At 35.6% G+C, this 21,731-nt stretch overlaps 1 protein-coding gene across 2 annotated transcripts in view; it reads right to left on the reverse strand.

Moving 5' to 3' along the window:
- The window catches only part of TMPRSS15 (transmembrane serine protease 15), a 58,019-nt gene that overhangs the window by 7,434 nt on the left and 28,854 nt on the right, over nucleotides 1-21,731 (reverse strand). For both annotated transcript variants that reach the window (XM_042809752.1, XM_042809750.1), the window contains 11 exons: nucleotides 20,019-20,108; nucleotides 18,645-18,770; nucleotides 18,068-18,199; nucleotides 15,782-15,892; nucleotides 13,034-13,166; nucleotides 7,035-7,130; nucleotides 4,186-4,235; nucleotides 3,569-3,743; nucleotides 1,440-1,621; nucleotides 1,073-1,168; nucleotides 24-163 (listed from right to left, as the gene is read on the reverse strand). In XM_042809752.1, coding sequence (XP_042665686.1) covers nucleotides 24-163; nucleotides 1,073-1,168; nucleotides 1,440-1,621; nucleotides 3,569-3,743; nucleotides 4,186-4,235; nucleotides 7,035-7,130; nucleotides 13,034-13,166; nucleotides 15,782-15,892; nucleotides 18,068-18,199; nucleotides 18,645-18,770; nucleotides 20,019-20,108 — 1,331 coding nt within the window. The remainder of the gene's footprint in view (nucleotides 1-23; nucleotides 164-1,072; nucleotides 1,169-1,439; nucleotides 1,622-3,568; nucleotides 3,744-4,185; nucleotides 4,236-7,034; nucleotides 7,131-13,033; nucleotides 13,167-15,781; nucleotides 15,893-18,067; nucleotides 18,200-18,644; nucleotides 18,771-20,018; nucleotides 20,109-21,731) is intronic.

Here is a 21,731-nt window from a genome sequence, read left to right on the forward strand (position 1 = left end):
GAGAATTAGCCATTTATTCTTACCTGACAGGAATCTACACCTCCCATGTCATAGCCTGCACAGATCATATTCTCAGTAATAGTATATTCTGGCAACCATTCCTGGCATTTTTCATTTAAAATGAGAGGAACCTCTGCTTCTTGCAGTATATTTGAAGTGGGACCTGATGAAAATACAGAGTACATTTACGTGCTGCATTAAATATGTATAACGTGTTCAGAACACTGATAGCTTTGTTCTTGTTCCAACATGTAGGCATGTTACTGAACAGCAGGAAGCCCTGCCAGACTACTGTATTATTCAGGTTTATGCCCCTGTAACACAATCACTGATTAAATGGTGCTCATTAACTGAATCCTGTCTTTCATTTGCGTAATGGGACTGAATTTGGTTGTAATTAAATGAAAGTTACTAAAATCAATGACTATGAACTTACTGTAGAGAGATCTAAGAGCTTATTAAAGGCTTAGAAGCTTGGATTTTCCAGTGTTTCCACACTATTCATTGCGTATCTTTGATTGCATTTATCTAGTTTTTATAAGCATTTCTATTACAAGTTCTTACTTAAAACTTTAAATACAATTCTACTCTGAAAATATGGATACAAATATGTACAAGCAACCATGAAAATGAATTTGCATGTTTATTATTTTATAAAGACTCCAAATTTGGAGCATGTGATATAGAAACAGAAAGTACGTTTCACACTACACTCAGTATTCTTGGCTTCTGGGGAAAATAATTTGAACACTGTCAGAAACATGAATCTTTGTTCTTTCTGATCCCTTCATCTCCCCAATTATCTGGAAATAAGATGTTCATATTCTGTAAATTGAGAAAAGTAGTCCTCATAACTACTAAGGAGATGCAATAAGTTCTTTTATTAATTTAATGATTGGAGATGTATATATTTTTTCTAATAAATATGTTGTAACTTTATTTCTTTAGAGAAGAAATGGTGGGGGAGTGGAATAGTAGAAAACTTTTCTCTAGAAGGGCATATCTCTAACCTGTTTGACCTTAGCAGCTTCTGTGGAATCAGGTGCAAATTTTCCCAGCATAATTTACCCACCTTCATATCTAATAGCACCCCAGCCAGCAATGGAACAGTTAATTCCTGGTAGAAACTGTTGATTTTCTTGCGGTAAGCAGATAGGTTGTATGTAATCTGTGAATGCAAAATAAGCAATCAATTTCCATCTCTTTTCTTTATTCTGTTTTTTTTTTTTTTTTTTTTTTTTTTTTTTTTATGAAGTCACAAAAGAAAGTATTCATTAGTTCAAATTCATTTTTGGGACACAATAACCAGGAAGTAGTGAATGAACTCAAGAATAATTAGACTGTACAAAATGTACAGCCATTCATTCCATCATGGTTAGCATATTTAGGGTTTAAGCAATATATACGTTTTGTGGAAAAATACAAACTCACTTACTTACCTGTATATTGAACTTTGTTCTGAAGATGCATCAGAGCAATATCACTGTCTTTTGTAAGTTTGTTATAGTGAGGATTTATAACTATTTGATCAATGTTTTGAACTACCGTTAAAGTGTCTGTCATATTCGACTGGTCATATAAGCCAAGAACTGCTTTCCATGTAGATGGTTGTAATTGCCTCCTGGAAGTTGCAAGGAATATTCATAATTATGAATGATTAATAAACATTCTGAAAAATATGTTAGATAAAATGCTAATCTTTAAACTCATTATAATAAGTAGCATGCTCTCATTTTCCCCTCAATTAATAGGATAATGTAGTAGATGTCCATACAATTTTGTGGTAGTTATATTATCTTAAACATTCATACTGTAGTATGTGATTGACTTTTGATTTTAAGCTTATATGCGTTATTTAGAAGAATTAATCATAGAGCTGTGTAGTGGAATAAGATACATTAATTAAATCACTATGTCTTTTTTTAGCATTGGAAAGAATACTGCTGACTGCCCACAATGCAATTAGCATTGGTCCTAGTTAGAAAATTATGGAACTATCTGAAGAATAATAGATTACAATGTTGTAGTAGAAAGTACTTCAGCTCACTGACTCAGAAAATTGGTCCCTTAGTTTTTTATCTAAGTTGAAAAAAATATGTTCAGACAGCTATGGCATAAATCTACATGCTTGTTTTTTTGTTTTTGTTTTTGTTTTTTTTTTTGCTGAGCCATCTATGCTGGTTTGAAACTAAGCTTTCTGAGGTTTGTAAGCTAGTGAACACATGCATTTGCTAGTTTTTTAATCAAGTTCATTTTTATTCTAAAACATTATTTCAGTCTGCTTGATGTATGGAATTGGTTTCTGTTTATCTTTTTGACTGACATCTGGAGGCTACCTTGTTCTAAATCAGAATTTCAGTTAAATATTCAGAATTAAGAGCTAAAAATATAAACTGTTGCTTAAAGGAAAAACTCCAGCAAATTCAACACAATAAAATGATATCTAAGTGAAAATAGAAATGTGAAACAGGTGAAAAGGAAGCACCAATGTAAGTGTGGATTTATCATGTGCAAACTAACATGGCTTGATCCCCCTCATTTCAAGGGCTTTGTGTGGAATATACTCCTGTAATGGAATGAGGAGTCATTCTTACACTGGCATAGCTTCCCCAGTATTATTATTTAGCTATTCATAATGAAAAATCTACTATAGTTTTGAATAATAACGTTTGTCTTTTGCTATTGCAGTTTCTGAGTGTCTTCTTCAGTACTAGTTTCTATTACAGACGTTATGGAAGCAAATCTTAGAAAATATTTATATGCATCACTTTATGGTACAAACAATGCTATCTGGAGGACATTGCAATATTGCCTGATCAATATTTATGAATCAAGGTTCATTCCAATTATGCACAGTAGATCTTGATCAATCTGTGATACTTAACAGGTAGAATGGGAAAAAATGAATTTACCTTTCTTAGATACTTAATCCTTTAACCACTACATACCATCTTCTAACCACTAACAGAGATTCCTGTGAGTAATGGAGGCCCACACTGCTTATAGGTAAAGTAAAAATGCTCAGTATTAATACCATGTATTTTAAATGTTCATTGCTTGGAAAATGGCTCTTGGTTTCTATGACTGTCTGCTTTAAAATAAGGACTGAGGATTTACTTGTACGTAGCAGAGCTTTACATGATTCAAACATAGTAATTTAACAGTGAAGTAGTTATTAAGTTTTTATATTAGAATCACAAATTATTAATTATCTAATACATCCTTAGTCAATCTGCACATAAAGCAAATGTTTCACATGCTTTCTTAAAATGAAAAAGACATGGTATGGATGTCATCTGCCCATCTCAACAAGTCAGCAGGATGCCCTGCAGTCAGTGGAGACAAAGATGCATTTGTGAATCTGTAATAATTTCATTTCAAACATCTAAAAATTACCTCCTACCAATGGTTTCAGTACGATCCTTTAAAAGTGCGATTTGCTCTGTGATTGACCAATGACTCAAGATTATACTTCAGCCCAACTTCACTGACAGATATCCACCATTTAGGTACTTGCATGTTGTGATAGCATCAGAATGCATTAACTTATGAGTACAGCGAAAGTTACCCATATACACAGTGTGCTGCTGTCACCAGCCATTCCTCATTGACAAGGGAGGCTCCACAAACGGGTCTGGAATTAAAACGGAGTGAGACAATCCAAGGCCAAGCCTCTCTTCTGGCATCACTTCCACCTACAATCCTTGTTCCTTTGTTCTCAATTTCCAGGCGTTTTCCACAAGCTAAAATAAATGCATATATGTATTTTAAATAAATAAATGCAAATTTCTAGAAGAACATGGTATGCTTTATTTGAGTAGCTAAATTCTTGGAAAAATAGTCTTGGTACTACCTGACCTGCTATTCAAAAATATTATTACTGTGGAGAAAAGTTTGCCATTTTATAGCTGAAATCAAGATGCAACTTTGTAACTTGGATTTAGATGTTTTATATCCTCAGATCTTAAATTTTTGTATATATTTGCTTTCAGTATTGACCCGTCTCCAGTGTATACTTAACTCTGAAAACAAGTGAAGATTGTAAATTTTGCTGTGTTTACATCATTACAAGCATGGCTTTTATAGTCCATTTCCTAACCTTTCAATTCAAACTATAAACATTAGGCTTTATGGACTGAACAATCTGATTTCTATGTGAAACATTCCCAGGGTAAATGTACTTACGTTTAATGTTACACTGCAGATGAATCACCAGGTTGTTTAAACAAAGTTCTCTAGAAGGAAAGTATAATTAAATCACAAGTATCTGCATACCAAGTAACTCTTTCATATATATAAATGTACATTAGCTTCATTCATGACAGATTCTAAATAAAACTGTAACTGCATACTGCATTTATTTTACCTTTTGAGAAGTTTTAATAACTTACCACTAGAGATCAGTGTAACCAAAGTATTTTGAAATGGTTAGTTCGATATCACTGCATTTTTTTTACTAAGCTTACAGTGCGCAATAAAATATATAGCTGCATATAGAGGGGAAGGAATTATTTAGCAGAGATATAAAGCCAGAGCCTGAAGAGCATGAAACCGCAGATCAAAACTACTCAAGCATTTCTGATACCTAGAGGTTTTAAGATTATCTTCATAGCTTGTAATGAATCTGAACACTTGGGACAGTGTGTGTGCTAGCAATTTAAATTGGATACACAGAAATATATCAGAAAGAAAAAAAAAGTCAGCTAAGGGCTAGGTCACAGTATGCATTTCCACTTCATTTTTTCAAAGAGATAAAAGGAAGCATTCTTTAAGCAGAATATAGCATTATGCATCCCTCACTATGGTTGCACTAAAATTTGGCATTTTTTGTGAGAGAAATAATGAGTGACAGCCCAGCAAGTGAGAACATGTAACCTTCCCCTCCATCCCTGTCTAATTAAATCTTCATTATGGTGAGTGTAAGAGGGTGAAATATGCCTCCAGCTCTGTATTGTATCATACAAACTAGCCAATCTAATACTCAGCTTGTCAGATTTGTTTTTTTTTTATGTTGAAATTGGGGTCTATCTCCCACCATCGGTACCTACTGATTGCTTAGTAGAAGGTACTTTATGGGAGTCCACTTTTTTGTCTATTTGGAGTAAGTTTCCAGTATGAAAACCATTTCCTTGCCTGCATTTCAATTTATCAGTCCTCAGTTACCCCTTGGTTAGCTCGGAGTCCAAAAGGCAGTAGAGTCACACTACATGTGCTAAATACCTATCCTATGTAACTCTGTGAGAATTATCTGTGAAGGAGCATGCTGGGAATAAATCTTAAATCTATGAGTATGGTCTCACTTAGGAATGGCAAAAAAAAAAAATGCCTGTAGCATCTGCTCATGTGTATCTTCAAAGCAGAATTTTGGCCCATACAAAGCAATTCTGCCAAGAAATCCATTACCTAATGGCATCAGAGAACAGTTATGCCGTTTCCATACTACAGCTTTCAGGTATCTGTATGACCCTTTACATTCATGGCAGTTACTCTTGAAACTAAGACCAAAGGCAATGTGAGAAGTAGCTTTTTAAAATTTGATTACCAATTTGATTTTTTAATTATCAAATCTATGTGATCATTCTAACATATACACAACAAAAGCATGTGAGACTTTAATGGTGTTACCCTGTAAAATGATTCCTATCAGTTTTCTAGATGAAGAATATCTATCTAGATACCCATTTCATCAACAGAAATACAACTAAGATTAATGAACTTATTCCATTCACTCCTGCATCAACTATCTTTAACTGTTTAAGAGATATTAACAGAAGACATCTTTAAATTACTGCTGTTGTTTAAGATCTCTTGTGGTTATCCTTATTTAGACATGTAGTCAAGAAAAACATGAAAAGTAACTTGCAGTATCTCAATTGTAAAATATCCTTTCGCCACCAGTAAAAATGATAAATGTTGGGATTAACAGAGTATAACTGGAACAAACAATGGATTTTTTTTTTTTTTAAAGAAATAATACAGCATACCAAATTAAGAGTTCTACCCGCTTTGCTACCATGTGGTGTGCTCATAAAGGAAACCTGAAAGAACATGGACTCTTGACATCATCCACATCATTTCATCATTTTAGCAATTATACAGTAATTTTCTGCGTCGATGCTTGTAGTAGGATTCCAGGATAATGTTTGTTACAAACCTTCTTATAAGCAGAAACTCAGTAACTGAAGTCATTATATAATGTTTTATTTGATGGTGGCAACCCTTTCTACTTTGTAGAGGTATACTTAAACACGGTATTTCCTGAGAAAGTAATCCTGGGCAAACATTATATTTTCATTTAATCTACAAGAAACACTGACTGACAGTTTGTACGACTTTTCAGAATCACTTCAGGTGTTATTTGGACTGAGGAAGATAAGGATGTAATGCATTCCAAGGATCATTTCATCTAATGATAAATATGGAGACACGACATGAGAATGACACGTGGAAACATTTTTTGAACTAAATTAATTTGTCTAAACATAGATAGAGCTGTTGTCCTATGTGTCTTATCAATAAACTCAATGGATTACAAAATGTGATTCATCTTATTCCAGAAAAGATAGCTAGACAAATTAGAATTTGGAAATACTTTTTTTTCTCTGTTGATTTTAGGGAGAACCAAGAGTGAAATTCATAGTTTAGAGATCTCTAGATAAGAAACATTTTATAAATAGCATTTTCAAACAAAATGTGCATGTAAAAAGAAATGTAAAAGTAACAGTATTAATAATTTTCACAATAAATATATAAAAATATTGCATAAAATTATACCGAATGCTAAAAATACATCAAGCATCTCTCTTATTTAAGATTTGTAATAGGCAAACAAGAATGGAAGGTGGAAAAGTGAACTGCACAATGATACATACAATTCAACAGTGGACACAGAATAAGACCTATTTCTATGGTCCAGACCTCATACAGAATCACATTAGTCTTCAGATAAACTTAAGCTGGAAATTATTGTATAAATCATAGTCACTGCACTTGCATTTTTCCTTAGTATGAGGAAGCAACCTCACTCTACTCACTTTTTTGTAAATATTAGGCTCTGATTAGCTACTTCAGTGACGTCGACAAATGGACCATCTCCAGTGAATAATACAGTTGATGACATATTTGAATTCCTGGAAGGAAAAGACACACATAGGTACTTTTAGAAATTTATCCTGTTTTATTGGTGGAGGACTGTCTGGGAAATGACGATGTTTGTGGAATTATCTGGAGATGTGTGAGGATTAAAACTTTCACAGATTAAAATGTGACTTGCCTAACTTCATTCACCTTATCCTAAGAACTCCAGTGCTACAATGGAGAGAAAACAATTATTTTAATGAAAGTAAATTATGAGTTTATCCTCTTTTGTGCCACAGTGAATGGTTTGCAATACTGATTCTTAAATATATGGAGACAGATTGTGGTGGTATGGCAATAAAGACTGAAGCTTCTTGACAGTATCCCATTATATGTTGTATCCCACTATATGTTATATCCCATTATATGACAGTTGGCAGTAGAGGGGCAATCTGACAAAATGGTGTCTGGCATGGAAGTGTGGATGATATGAAGGTGTGTCGTTAAATTTCTCTATGTGGAAAAAAATGCCATCCATTGATATTTGTTGACTCTTGCTGAACGTTTATGGAAACCAAACATCGGATGTGAGCAATTCCAAGTCACAGCTCTTAAATATTCCTTGATTCAAGGCATTATCCAACACATACATATGGTGTACTCAAGACAAAGTGTTCTAATAAGATTGCTTTGCTAGAACTGATTAGCATTCAAAATACAGTTAGTTTTTAATTGGAGGGAATGATAGTGGAATATTATGATAGATTTTAGCTCTAGTAATCTAGCTTCTTATCATTTCAAAAGGAAGAAAGATTAACACCATGGGCCAGATCCTAAAGGTGATGTGTAATTTGAGTTTTCACTGGGGATCTACTGTTAATGAAAATGATTTATTAGAAGTATTGAAGGCTATGACAAAAATGGCCTTAAGGAGGCTAATCTACGAATTAAGCAGCCCTCACTAGCCAGAATTTACAGAATAATTTTGGATAAGTTTCTTACACACAGATCTACAGAGGTATTTACGGTTTCAGTCTCTATCTATGTCCCTGATATGATCAGTAACAATAAGCAGTACCAAATGTTAGAAAAGATTCAAATGAAGTGGTACATTTCTTAATAATTATTCGGAATAATATTGCCATTTGTTCAATAACTACAATTTTTTCTCTTATCTAAAAAAATAAAAATAAAAATCCACATGCTTATTTGAAGAAAATATATTTACAGATTTTTCATTCTATTGTTTAATTTTCAGGCTGCAGGATAATTGTAATTTGTTTTATTTATGCTTAAGTCACAGGGTAGTGTTTCTGCTTTGTCCACTGATTTTATGAAATAAAATACATTAACAGTAAGAGGATAAATACATTAACAGTAAGAGGAGGACAAAGGAGAATATCCACTCTTTGCTGGATGAGGCTGGGAATGTGACCACTGAGGATAAGGAAAAGGCAGAGGTTCTGAATGCCTTCTTTACGTCTGTCTTTAAAAGTCAGACCAGTTATCCTCAGGATACTCCTCTCTCTGACCTGGTAATCTCAGCTGGGGAGCACACTAACCCCCCTGTGATTCTGGAGGAAACAGTCAGAGACCTACTGCTCCAACTGGACTGCCACAAGTCGATGGGGCCAGATGAGATCCACCCAAGAGTGCTGAGGGAACTGGCGGAGGTGATAGCCGAGCCGCTTTCCATCATCTGTCAACGCTCCTTGTTGACTGGTGAGGTCCCAGATGACTGGAGGCTTGCCAATGTGACTCCCATTTACAAGAAAGGTCGTAAGGAGGATCCGGGGAACTACAGGTCTGTTAGCCTGACCTCGGTGCCAGGGAAGGTTATGGAGCAGATCGTCTTGAGGGAGATCATGCGGCATGTGCAGGGTGACCGGGGGATCAGGCCTAGCCAGCATGGGTTCGTGAAGGGCAGGTCCTGTTTGACCAACCTGATCTCCTTCTATGATCTAGTGAACCATCTGGTTGATGAGGGAAAGGCTGTTGATGTGGTCTACCTAGACTTCAGCAAAGCCTTTGACACTGTCTCCCACAGCATTCTCCTGCAGAAGCTGGCAGCCAGAGGCTTGGATGGGTACACTCTTGGCTGGGTAAGGAGCTGGTTGGAGGGCCGGGCACAGAGAGTGGTGGTAAATGGAGTCAAATCCAGCTGGCGACCGGTCATGAGTGGTGTTCCCCAGGGGTCGGTGCTGGGGCCTGTCCTCTTCAATATCTTTATTGATGACCTCGATGAGGGCATCGAGTGCACCCTCAGTACATTCGCAGATGACACCAAATTGGCTGGAAATGTGGATCTGCCTGGGGGTAGCGAGGCCCTACAGAGGGATCTGGACAGGCTGGAGAGCTGGGCTGAAGCCAATGGGATGAGTTTCAACAAGGCCAAATGCCGGGTCCTGCACTTCGGCCACAACAACCCCAGGCGACGCTACAGGCTTGGGGCGGTGTGGCTGGAGGACTGCGTAGAGGAAATGGACCTGGGGGTATTGATTGATGCTCTTCTGAACATGAGCCGACAGTGTGCCCAGGTGGCCAAGAAGGCCAGTGGCATCCTGGCTTGCATCAGAAACAGTGTTGCAAGCAGGAGCAGAGAGGTGATTGTTCCCCTGTATTCAGCACTGGTGAGGCCGCACCTCGAGTACTGTGTCCAGTTTTGGGCCCCTCACTGCAAGAAAGATATTGAGGCCCTGGAACGTGTTCAAAGGAGGGCAACAAAGCTGGTGAGGGGTCTGGAACACAGGCCATATGAGGAGAGGCTGAAGGAGCTGGGAATGTTCAGCCTGGAGAAGAGGAGGCTCAGGGGAGACCTCATTGCTCTCTATAACTTCCTGAAGGGAGGTTGCAGTGAGCTGGGGGTCGGCCTCTTCTCTCGTGTCATTAGTGATAGGACCAGGGGGAATGGCTTCAAGCTACGGCAGGGGAGATTCAGGCTGGACATGAGGAAGTATTACTTTTCAGAAAGGGTGGTCAGGCACTGGAACGGACTGCCCAGGGAGGTGGTGGAGTCACCGAGCCTGGGGGTGTTCAAGGAAAGACTGGATGTTGTGTTGAGGGACATGGTTTAGTAGGAGCTATTGGGAATAGGTGAACGGTTGGACTGGGTGATCTTTTAGGTCTTTTCCAACCTTGGTGATTCTATGATTCTATGATTCTATGATTCTATGACAAACAGGAAAACAATTCTAAAGAATTGTAGCAAATTGTCAACAGTGAACACTTTCTTTAGTATAAAAGAAAGGCTTTGTTCACATGTGGATTCATATGAAGAACAACTATTTCCTAACTGCTGATGTGCACACAATATTTTTATAAGAAATCATGCAAATAGAAAATAAAAATAACCTCTCTAGGCTTTCTCGATTTGAAAAGAAGCATCTTATAAGAGGGGTTAAACAAAGGTTGCTCTCAGTTTCTGAACGTGAGTGAACCTGAAAATCTCCAAAAAAACCTGAACATGAAACTTCTCTTGTGGCTTCCAGGTGACAACTGACATGACATTAAGTCTATCACCAAGCTATCAGGACAGTTCTCATTCTGGCTGCAAACATGGCCTCAATACACTGAGGAACAGGTGCTTTTCTACATCCAGTCAATGACTTTTATAGCATTTTGCCACACTGGAAAGCCTGAGTCTGGCAGTCAGAAGTCAAAATGATTTTATCTGGTATTTCTAGTAGCTAGGCATGTAGCTACTACTACTGACCGTTTACTAGTGGAGTAAATGAAAATGTAAGTGACCTGGGCATCTCAAACATGACATTTTATTTGTTAGTTAATTTTCAAGAATTTTATGAGTTCATGAATAAAACAGGCTGCAGGTCTGCCAACATTGGTCCTAAAGAAACAAATGTATTTGAAACCAAACAAAGGAAATGGTGGAAAGTTCAGTGTCTGAACTGATGGCTCGAAGAAAATCAATGCTAATAATGACAACAATAATCAGGCATGGCAGTGTCGTGCATACGGTCACAAAGCACATACTGAACAAAGGATCCTTCTTTAGGTTTCTCAGTTCCACCACTCCATGCACCTTTTTCTCTGGACTCACTTTTGTGTATTTGTGTATTTGTGAATTATTTCCCTAACCTATATTTTCGTAGATGCACACATGGCCATTGCTCTAGATTTGCTTGTTTGGTACATATCACAAATACAACAGCTGCGTACTTGAAGAATGGAGGCAAAAGGATTCTGATGTGTGATATACTAGAATCTATTTGAACATTACACTTTCTAGCTCAGCTACATAAATAATCATCATATGCTACAGGGCATCTTTTCACTCCTTTTCATAAAATAAACAGTAAATGTATAAGCAGTTAATAGCAAAAGTAAATAATCTAGATTAACCTTAGCCTCTTTCTCTGATAATTCCAGGTAATTATTCAGTAGAGCAGCATGAGATACAGCCTATCAAGGACCTGCCATTACAAACATTCATTTACTAACAAACATGGTGCTAATCGTTAACAAATACGCTGCTACAAGGAGATAGATTCAAAGAAAGTATAAATAGTGTGATATTTAAGGGATTTCTATATTTGTGTGTAAGTTTCATTCTGCTATCAGGATTTTTAACAGAAGTAGCACCCAGGATATCAGAGGTGATGCAATTTAGTTATAAAAACACTATTTTTTAAAAAACAATGTGAACAGGTAAAAATCTGAGCAATGGAATTAAAAAGAACTAACCAAGAAACTTAAAAGAATTTTTTTGGACAGGAATATTTGACATTATTGTAGAGACAAACTCTAAAATACATTAATACAGAATGTTATTGAGACAACAGCATAAGTAATTTTAAAATGTTAATAGAAAGTGTCATGGAAAACAAAGTTCAGTGAAGCCTATCAATTATTTAAATATAAACTAAACCATTAGACCACAAAATGACTAGTATTCAAAAGTTATAGAGGAAAAAGAGGCAATGACAGGCAGGGAGGGAGAAAGAAGGAGAGGAAGAAGGCTAATGGCCATTGTAAATGGATGAGGCATCTGACTCAAAGAAAACTTAGTCATACTTTCTGTGTCCCTATATACATGCATAAAAAAGATAACATTTTGTCTTTTTTCCTAGCCCTCTTTACTTTGCCATTTCTACAGTTAATTTATGAAACAGGCATTTGCAGGCATCTTACTTTTGTTGGAGAGCAACATAATAAACTGCAAGCTAAGAATTTTATTTGATTATTACTTGAGTAAATTACATTCTCTAAAAACCTCAGCACTGTAGGAAAGACATTTATTATTCATTGGATGGCAGTGAAATTTCATACAGTGTAAGTGGGGCCAGAATTCGGGCCATAAATTTCTGTAAAAATACAACACTTCTGCACTAAACTCTCCTCGCCTCTTCCCTGGAAATTCCGCTGAATAGCAGCAACTGAAGACAAATCTGCTTTTTCAATCATATGCTTCCCTCCTTCCTCCAGCTGCAAACACACCTCGAGTGAAATAGTTTCCTACCCCAACAACTCATGTTTAATGATAGGTATGAAATGTATTGGGAGCCCAGATACAGGATACTCAAGTGGTTATCTTTAATTTACTTGAAATGAACATCAGCATGACAGTAAAGTAGCCAAGGATCCTGTTTTCTCAAGATTTGATTTTGTGCTGTTCTCGCAAAAATGAAGGCATAAATGATGACACAGTGATAAAAGACTAATGCTTTCACATGAGACTCACAGTGTTCTCCAACATGTGTACTCATATTTAATCTGCTGTTTCCAGAGTTAGCAATACAGTGATGAATGATGTAAAAATAAGCATTGTGACACGTACAAATTTGTTCACTGATTTGGAGCTTCATTTACTACAGAAAAGTATATTTGTTTCGGTTTTTATGGATGGTAACAATACCACTAAAATGATGAGAAAAACACAAATTCACAAACTCAGCAAAACTTCAAACAAGTTACAAGAGCATTTAATATTTTCACTCACCCTAATCCCAGCTGCTGGCAAACACTGTCTGAAATCTTTTCATTCCAATCAGCTGCACATGCCAGGTGCCATACCTTCCCGATCCTGACCTGTACCAGTCCTTCAGTGCTTGCAGAACCATTAAGCAATCTCACTGAAGACCAAAATGGACAGAAGCATTTTAGATAGGTGATTAAAATTCAAAGGAAAACCACCCCCAATGAAAAACAAGGCAGTATGCACAGATTTATTATTGCTAGCAAAGAACAAAAGAAATAAAGATGTTAAGATGCACTACAGCAGTAATAAACCCAGCATGTTCAAGATATTGCATTCCTATGGGGAAGAAACATTATCTTCTTCTATATTTCTGCCACAGGACAGTTTCATAGCTTGTATTTTGCAAGTGTCTTGTGAAAAGACAGCAAATAGTACATTTTCCATCTACTCTAAAAAACATTTATTCTTAGCCAGCACTATGTAATTTACAACTGCTTGTGAAGTTTTAGCTATACAATGGTCAGTAATGATAACTGGAAATAAAGTTTTAAAACAGAGCTAACTGAAAAATAGGATTATCCAGTTTCAGTTGCTATGAGAACTTTTGCTTTCACTGCAGCTTAAGTTAAAATAATAGTAATAGCAATACATTTCTCTGAAAACCAGTATTTCCATCAAAAGTTTTCCAAAAGACAGTGTTCAGAAAAAAAAAATTGTAAAACCATCAATAATGTGGTGAAAAAAATTATGCTATTGGCATGGTGAGGAAGTTGGAGTGGAAGGTCAACAGAATTATGTCTATAGCATGAGCTAAAACTGCATTTGAAACAAGTAACGGTTATTGCCAGCATGAAGTAAGGAAGAAAAAAACACAAGGTATTTGTAATTTACTGGTTACTGATTTTTTAAAATAATACTAGCTCTCCAGAAAACTATTTTCCACTGCTTTTTCCCTAATAATTAAAGCCTTCCTATAAACTAACAAACAAACAAACAAACAAACAAATATTTAGGAATGCCTCTTTGAAACTCAGAGCACATGAATGAAGTGACATATGGGAGTAGATTAATGGTAAACTTCAATCATGCTAGATTTTGGAGTACTATTAAAAATCTCAGAATTGCATGCAGTTTGAGATTTCTCCAAATTATTTTTGACACTTTTCCTCTCTCCTACTTGAACTATAATTCCTCTTCCTTTCTCCTCATCACTTCTACATTCATCTCCAAACACACTTCTGTTAAGCCATAAAAGACTTACCGAGCACTCAAAAGTTTAATTCAAAATTTAATTCAAAAGTTCATATATTTTACTACTTTCCATATGAAGACATATGTTATGTTTTCCCTTTGCTGCCCATGGGGAGTTTCAAAAGTTGGAAGTATTTGAAAATGCCAGTTTGTCAAGTTTAAAATGGCAGGTATGATAAAAAATTGAAATTCAGGAAAAGGAGCAAGTATTTTGGACACTGAAAAGACTCAATGTGATGGTGTCTAATTAAATTTTCATTTTATTTTAAAGATTAGATTGATTCAGCCAACTTTTGGATTAAATGGGTTTTTGGAAACAATTCCGCCAATCCTTTAATGTGAGGTAATTTGTTAAGAAGGAATAGACAACCCATGGCAAAATAAATCTTTGGGAAAACGTACAAAATGTTAAAGTAGGTGATAGTAACTTCTCCAGATCTTTAACAAGCTCTGGAACAAAACTTTCCGGTCCTCTTTGCTTAAGAAAAAGCTGAAGTGAATTTTATTTTGTTCATTTTAAAAGGCAGGATATTATTGCAACAAAATAGTTAAAGCATTAATATGAAGGCTGAATTTGGGCTTTCATACACACACATATATATAAAAGATGTTGAAATCAATAAGAACTGTCAGCATACATCTAAGGACATATCTCAAGCACAGAAGTCCTCCTTAAAACAAGGCAGATGATGATGTACAGAGCTTAAAAGCCTGCTTTCCCATTAGTGCTCCATAATACAAAAAAATGCAGAAAAGCACTTTGTCAGGAACAGAAATTTGGTTTTTGCTGTAGGCCCAATATGATTTTAACATCAGTTTTACATTTAAGTTGTTGTTTAGGGAATATTATTTCCATGTTATATGAAATGAAGCCATATGTTGTAAACCTAAATTTTGGAAATGGCCATTATATTAGAAGATTAAGCAACAATAGCTGTTGCTTTTCCTGTTGTAGGAATCTGCACATTCGCAGTGAACAACAGATGCCACTTTTGCAGCTGTGCCATGTCTTCGCCCTGTGGCAATGCCTACATAAGATGGAGTCCAAGCAGTCTGGAGGGTGCCACATGACACAGTTTGACTTCCCACTCACAGAAGTATTTGAGAGTTTCTGTCAAGAAGATTTAACCCTTACCCCACACTGCAGCATTTGTACTGCTATTAATCTCAAATTACTTGCAGGAAAAAGTGATAAAATTTGGAAATCTGAAATGGATGTAGGGGATAGCATGTAATGAGTTTTCATTATATTTTGAGGTCATTATAAGCAGTCACTGGTTTAAGCATAGAGCAACTTTCTACCTTTAACAGAAATTTCCACCAGATTACATACATTGACTCAGAAATGTGATTTTGCTTTTCTATCCCTGACAAAGCCAACAGACACTGATGTGTGAATTTGCATGTCTTGCATGCAGTTCCAGTAGTTCACACAAGCTGTGTTATTGTGCCTGTTTGCCTAGGTAACACCTACTAAATATACATGCATCCTTTTTCTATGTATGAAGGGAAACTCACTGCATTTTTCTTCATCAGAGCCATCTTCACACTGAGGTAGCTTATCACAAAGGTTATCCAATAGTATGCACTCTCCACTACGACACTGATATTCTTCAGGTGCACAAGCTCCTAAATGAGAACAGAAAAGGAGAAGGAAATTATAATTACTAGGTTATATTGATGTTCAATGCAGATCATCCAGTTTACCATAAAATAAAATTGATTGAATAATACAGAGGACCTTTTCCTAATGCCCTTCTGCTCTAATTCTGTTTTCTATTTCCTTGCTTCCCCTTTCCTTTTACCTCTTTTTTCTGAATAAAGACTATTTTTAGATAAATAGAAGGGAATATATATCACATATAGAGTAAATACAAAGCTATAATTATTTCTGTGTCCAAAGTGTATTTTTAATGGTGCAGTTTATTTTGTGGAAGTCTTATTTAAGGCAAGACAACTGATCAGCGTCTAAATTTTTAATATCCATATAAGATTATTCATTTGACAGTCAGCATAGACTGCTGTGTAACATACATGGAAAAGAATATGATTTCTAAACACATTAACTGGCAACAGCTGATGCCAGATTTTCCACAGAAATCACTTTGTATGGCTAGATGAGAACAAGATTTTCCAAATCCGCCTTTAAAAAAAATTATATTTTATACCATAAAAAGTATTTATTGTCAAATTATGCTCCCATATCAGAATCTCAATATTTCATGGAAAAATAACATGTGAAGAAAAACCTGCTTTTCTTCTAAAATTCACTTAATGGCAATGCTTTTATCTTTTTATTTTTATAGACCTGTAGGCTAATGAAATTAATATGTGTCCTTTGGCTGCAAAGATCATGAATAAGCATAATTCTTTTGGAAATGAAAACCTTTCGATATATTTAAGAAGAACTGGCCATGGCCACTTTGAGAACTCTGCCTCACTAAGCTCAATTCTTATTTTACAGCCAAATGTGGGGAAAGGTTCATTTTTGCTGAATCAGCTGAAAGAAGTCAGCATTGTTGGACTTAATAAATGTGATAGAGAAGGAAGAAAGAGAAAAAGTAAAATGGGCTTATGCCAGTATAAATCTGCATCTCAGTCTTGTACAATGGGAGTTGATTTTGCAACAATAAATCAATGGTTAAGATTTTTGAGATATTAAGAAAATTAATATAAGCGCTACTACTAATCTGCAAAAGAGTTGCAGATATTTAACATGCCTGAAGATACTTGTCTTTATGATATTTTAAGAAAAAATTTTAGGTTCTTGTTTTCCTTCTCTACATGCAAGTGAATGGTACTGCATGCATCTCTGAACACACTGCTTTTCCATTCTCTTATTTCTGTTGTCAGACTTCCACAAAAGTAACACAAAGCCTTTAGTCAGTTTCCATAAGACTTGTTCTAGAGACAGTGATAGCGTAAGTTTGTCCTTGTAAGCATGTTGCTCTTGCATATACTTTTGTATTTGGCTCAGTTTTGCATGTTTTTGGAGAGACAATCACTGAATTTTGCAAATGAAAGGTCTAATTGCAGTCAAGAAAAACAGAACTATTTAATCAGGGGACAGACTAGAACCAGAAACACACTGCTGTCCAAACATATAAAAGTCCCTTTTCCCAGATTTTTCACATATTAAGTGCACTGCTGGCAAGTTTACAGAGGACACAAGCTAAGTGGTGCAGTTGATACAACAGAAGGAAGGGATGACATCCAATGGGACTTGGAGAAGCTTGAGAAGTTGGCTTATGTAAGCTTAATGGGATTCAACATTGCTCTTGAGTTGGGGGTGATCCCAGATATGTGTACAGACTGAAAGAACTCATGCAGAGTAGACTTGCGGAGCATGATATGGGGGTCCTCCTTGTGGAGGACCTCCTTGTGGGCAAAAAGCTGGCCATGAGCTAGCAGTATGCATTCATATCTCAGAAGACCAATTGTCAGACATTAATGACATCATCAAATGTGTAAAAAAGTGATCCAATGACAGAGCTTTAATAAACAATCATTAATATTTGCCCTCTTATATTTAAAATGTTTATCAGCCAAAATAATGAGCCACTTTTTCACATACAATTGCAGAGAATTGGAGATGGTACAGATACTGACCAATAGGTCATTTTGTAAAGTATCAAAAATGTCACTTTTTGTTCTAGAAAACATACAGTGCAGATGGGTAACTGCTAATCTTTTTAACTTTTTGGTATTTCTGTTGACTAAGGACAGAGAGACACCCTCTGAGTGCACTTCAATTTTATTTCAGCTCTGGTATAAGCTCTTAAAGACAGGAGATCATATACTTACCTAGATTGTAGCCAGTAGTAAAGTTTGCAAGAAATCCCTTGCCTGTTGCAATCTCGTCCGTAAAAAGAGTTACTGTCATCTGGTTTGTTGTAGAGAAGACATCAGGCAATGGGTCGTTTCCTGTATAGACAGCTATTCTCCAGGAGAACATGAACATATTTATGTTATTTTGTTCTTATTAATTTCAAAATGTTTTAGGATTCAGTGCAAACACTGCTACTGCATGAATGCAGCTATTTCTCAAAACTAGATACAATAAGATTGCAATGTCCAAAGCCCAAACCCTAATTTGACACATCAGAACAGAAAATAATGACACTGTTTGTCCAGGAGCATGAACAGTATTATTTACTAAGTTGTTTTCTCTTGGATGTTTGACAAGCTAAGTGTTTACAAACACTTTGGAAATGCAGTGTCACATATGGTATGTTATCTCAAGTTCTTTTCCTACTTTCCAAGACAAATGAATATGAAGAAATAAAGAAGAAAGAGAGAATCAATTTCCTTTACATTTGATCCACCAATTTGCTTGAGTGGCCTGATTGCATTCATTTTACTACACATCAGTGTTACTTGCCCAAAAGTAAGGAATCTTGTCCTCTGCCATCTCTGACTTCAACAACATCATAAATATTTTCCAGATCAAAAACCTGAAAATGAAGTTGAATGTTTTTTCCTTTTTCAGCATTTAAGTACCATACACCTAGAAAATAGTAACACACAAACACAAAAATCACCTTATTGTTTTTTAGAGTTTACTTTGCAATTTTTATTAAAAAAAAAAAAAAAAAAAAAGATGTAGAGGTTTAAATCTTAACGTTAAAAGGAACTAATGCTGTCAAGACCTAAAATTTTGTTGACTCTGGCTCTCTAAAATACCTTTGAAAATTGCATTTAAGCTTCTAAGACATACACACATGTATTTATTACCATTCATGGCATCTGCAGTTTTCTCTGACTATAAAAAGGGTAATTATTTTGTACATATGAAAACATGACAAATAGTTTTGTCAATTAATCCTTATGCTATTTGATAGTAAAATATTTTCTATCATTGTACACAGAAAACTGCCTTTAAAGTTATTTACAGAAGAAGTATTTGCCTCTGTTTAACCTTACCATATTTATTCTGTGTAAGTGAGGATACTATGGATACTTTATTTAAAAATAAACAACATAAAACACTTTTCTCACTTCATAGAGGGAAAAATATTTTCTCGCTAGTCACAATCTCATCTGGGAACGTGTGAAATTAACACTTGGCAATGAGAACCATATCTCAAATGGGACAAAAACACAGAATAACGTTTTTTGTGATTAGCATCACAACACAATTCTACAGTTAAAGATGAAGTAATAAATAATTGACATTTATTTAAGAAGAAGCAGCAAAGTTCTCTTCCTTGCTTCATCCATCAACTGCACTTAGCAAATCACCTTGAAGCATTGTATGTCTAATTTTCTTATTAATTTTGCCAACTCTAGCTTAATATATATCAAGTAACATTAGTAGAATAGTGCCATCTTTTCACCAATATGTTAAGAAACATTCTATAGAGAAGTTGCAAAATGCATACATTCTTTCACCTTAAAAAAGTTAGCAATTTAATAGAAGTGATGACCAGGCTACTAACCTGGCAAATACATTGAGGTGAAATGTTAAAATGCAAACGTTCAGCACTTTGTCTGTTGTACTGACATAAAAATATTTGATATGAAAGATGTGATGCAACTGGCCAGTCTGAAACATAATAGTGTGAACTCATTATAATATTTTTTAAATCAACTGGCGCAAGATTCCTTAGCTTCTGCTAAGCGCCATGCACATACACTTTAGTTAAAAGAGCCCACAGTATTTAGCTAAAATCTTTTCAGCTTGACAGTAGGAAAACACATTTAGAACTATTATTCAACTAAACTTTTCCTGAAGACTTGGAGAAGAATAACTTACAAGAAGCTTGATTAGGATAATTGTTTGGAAAGTTTTTAGAGCTGAATGTATTGTTTGGCTCCCAGAGTTCAACTGGACCCCCACAGTCAGCTGAAAAAGAGAACATTACAAAAAAATAAATAATCTATTTCCTTACTGTTGCAATCAGTTGTCTTCAAAGATAATTTGGAAACAGTAATTTTATGAAGAAGTTATTTAACATTACCAGTATGAGGACAGAGCTATGCTGCTACTGTTATAAAGCTTGAACAATTAATTATGAGAAGTCACCATCCCAGTAAGGATCATTGGAGAATGTGTGAAAGCTTCACTATCCCTCTCAGTTGCAGTGTCTAAGTCAGACTTGCTGACCCATATAATTCATGACATTTTGTTACCTACAGCTTGAGGTCAGTGAAGTGCTAATGGCAAGGTGTTCAACTGCAGTCCTGATGATGTTATGAAAAGTCATTCCCTATGTAGGCAGTGGAATAACAATTTCCTTCATATGGTGATTACTGGTCTGCAAACTGCACACGTGACAGCAAATTGGTCGAAAAGTTTATAATTTAACCATCAGTTAATTTAAAAGCTTGAAAACAAGTGTGTAAGACCATTATGAACAAAAAAGCGTTAAACTGGCTTTTGTTATGAAATATTAGTGGCGATACAAAGAGACACAGAACTACTGTGAAGCTGCATAAAGAATCTAAGATGCACTGCCAGTAGCATCTGATGACAATCTTGCTTCTTTCAGTGGGCATAATGCAGGATTTTCTCAACACTGTAGAAAATGATGACTTTTCCAGAGGGGGAAAAAATCCTCTGTGCTTTTGCCAAAACATCAATTTATACTGACATACACATTAAAAGTGTGGAATCTACTCTGTAATTTTCACACTGTGGTTTGTATTAGAAGACAGGTTATAAATGAGTACGAAGATTAAAGCAATCCTTGCTTTAGATGAAAGTGTAAGGTAACAGTCTTGTGTAAATGACAAAAGGAAATCCAGCTTTCCTACCACACACAATGGCAAAAAAAAAAAAATTGACTTTTCAGTGAACTTTTGTGGCATTGCAAATTATGCCAATGTATCTCACTGAAACTCTAAATCTAGCAAAGGGAATTGGCTCAATGCAAATTCTTTTGTCTCTCATTTATATATGTGACATTTGTAGTGAAACCATCAGCGTTAGTAAAGTTGCACCACATCCATCAAAATAATGTCATGCTTCTTTGAAGATGATTGATAATATTGACGTTTTTCAGCAGGTTACAGGCAGCATATGTATAGCATGCTTCAATAAAGTCAGAATGCAAACCAAGTTAGCTTTTCCTCAGGAACTGCTGATATAACACTTTTGCATCATATTGAAGGACAATATGGATCCTCTTATTCATTTTATATGGAGTTTGTTATACACCACACAAATACTTCATTCTTAAATATTCAGGTCTCAACGCTATACTTTGCATTGAGATCCATAGTTTGAAAACCATTTCTGTGACATTTTGACAGCAGAACTCAGTGACATTCTATTACAGAGGCTTTCCATCATTAATCATTTGATTGAAGTTAACTTATAAGGAGGTGGCATATAGCAGCATCTCCTAACAGTTTAATGAAAATTGCAATCAAATTCCTAAACTTACCTTGCTCACCTGAATGAAATTACTAGTGTTAATAACAATTTATTTTACTAACAGATATGTCTCGTTGGACTTTATGTTCC

This window comes from Centrocercus urophasianus, unplaced genomic scaffold (assembly GCF_019232065.1).
Source record: "Centrocercus urophasianus isolate 14NV4802_14NV808 unplaced genomic scaffold, USGS_Curo_1.0 seq_12, whole genome shotgun sequence".
Taxonomy (NCBI): Eukaryota; Metazoa; Chordata; class Aves; order Galliformes; family Phasianidae; genus Centrocercus; species Centrocercus urophasianus.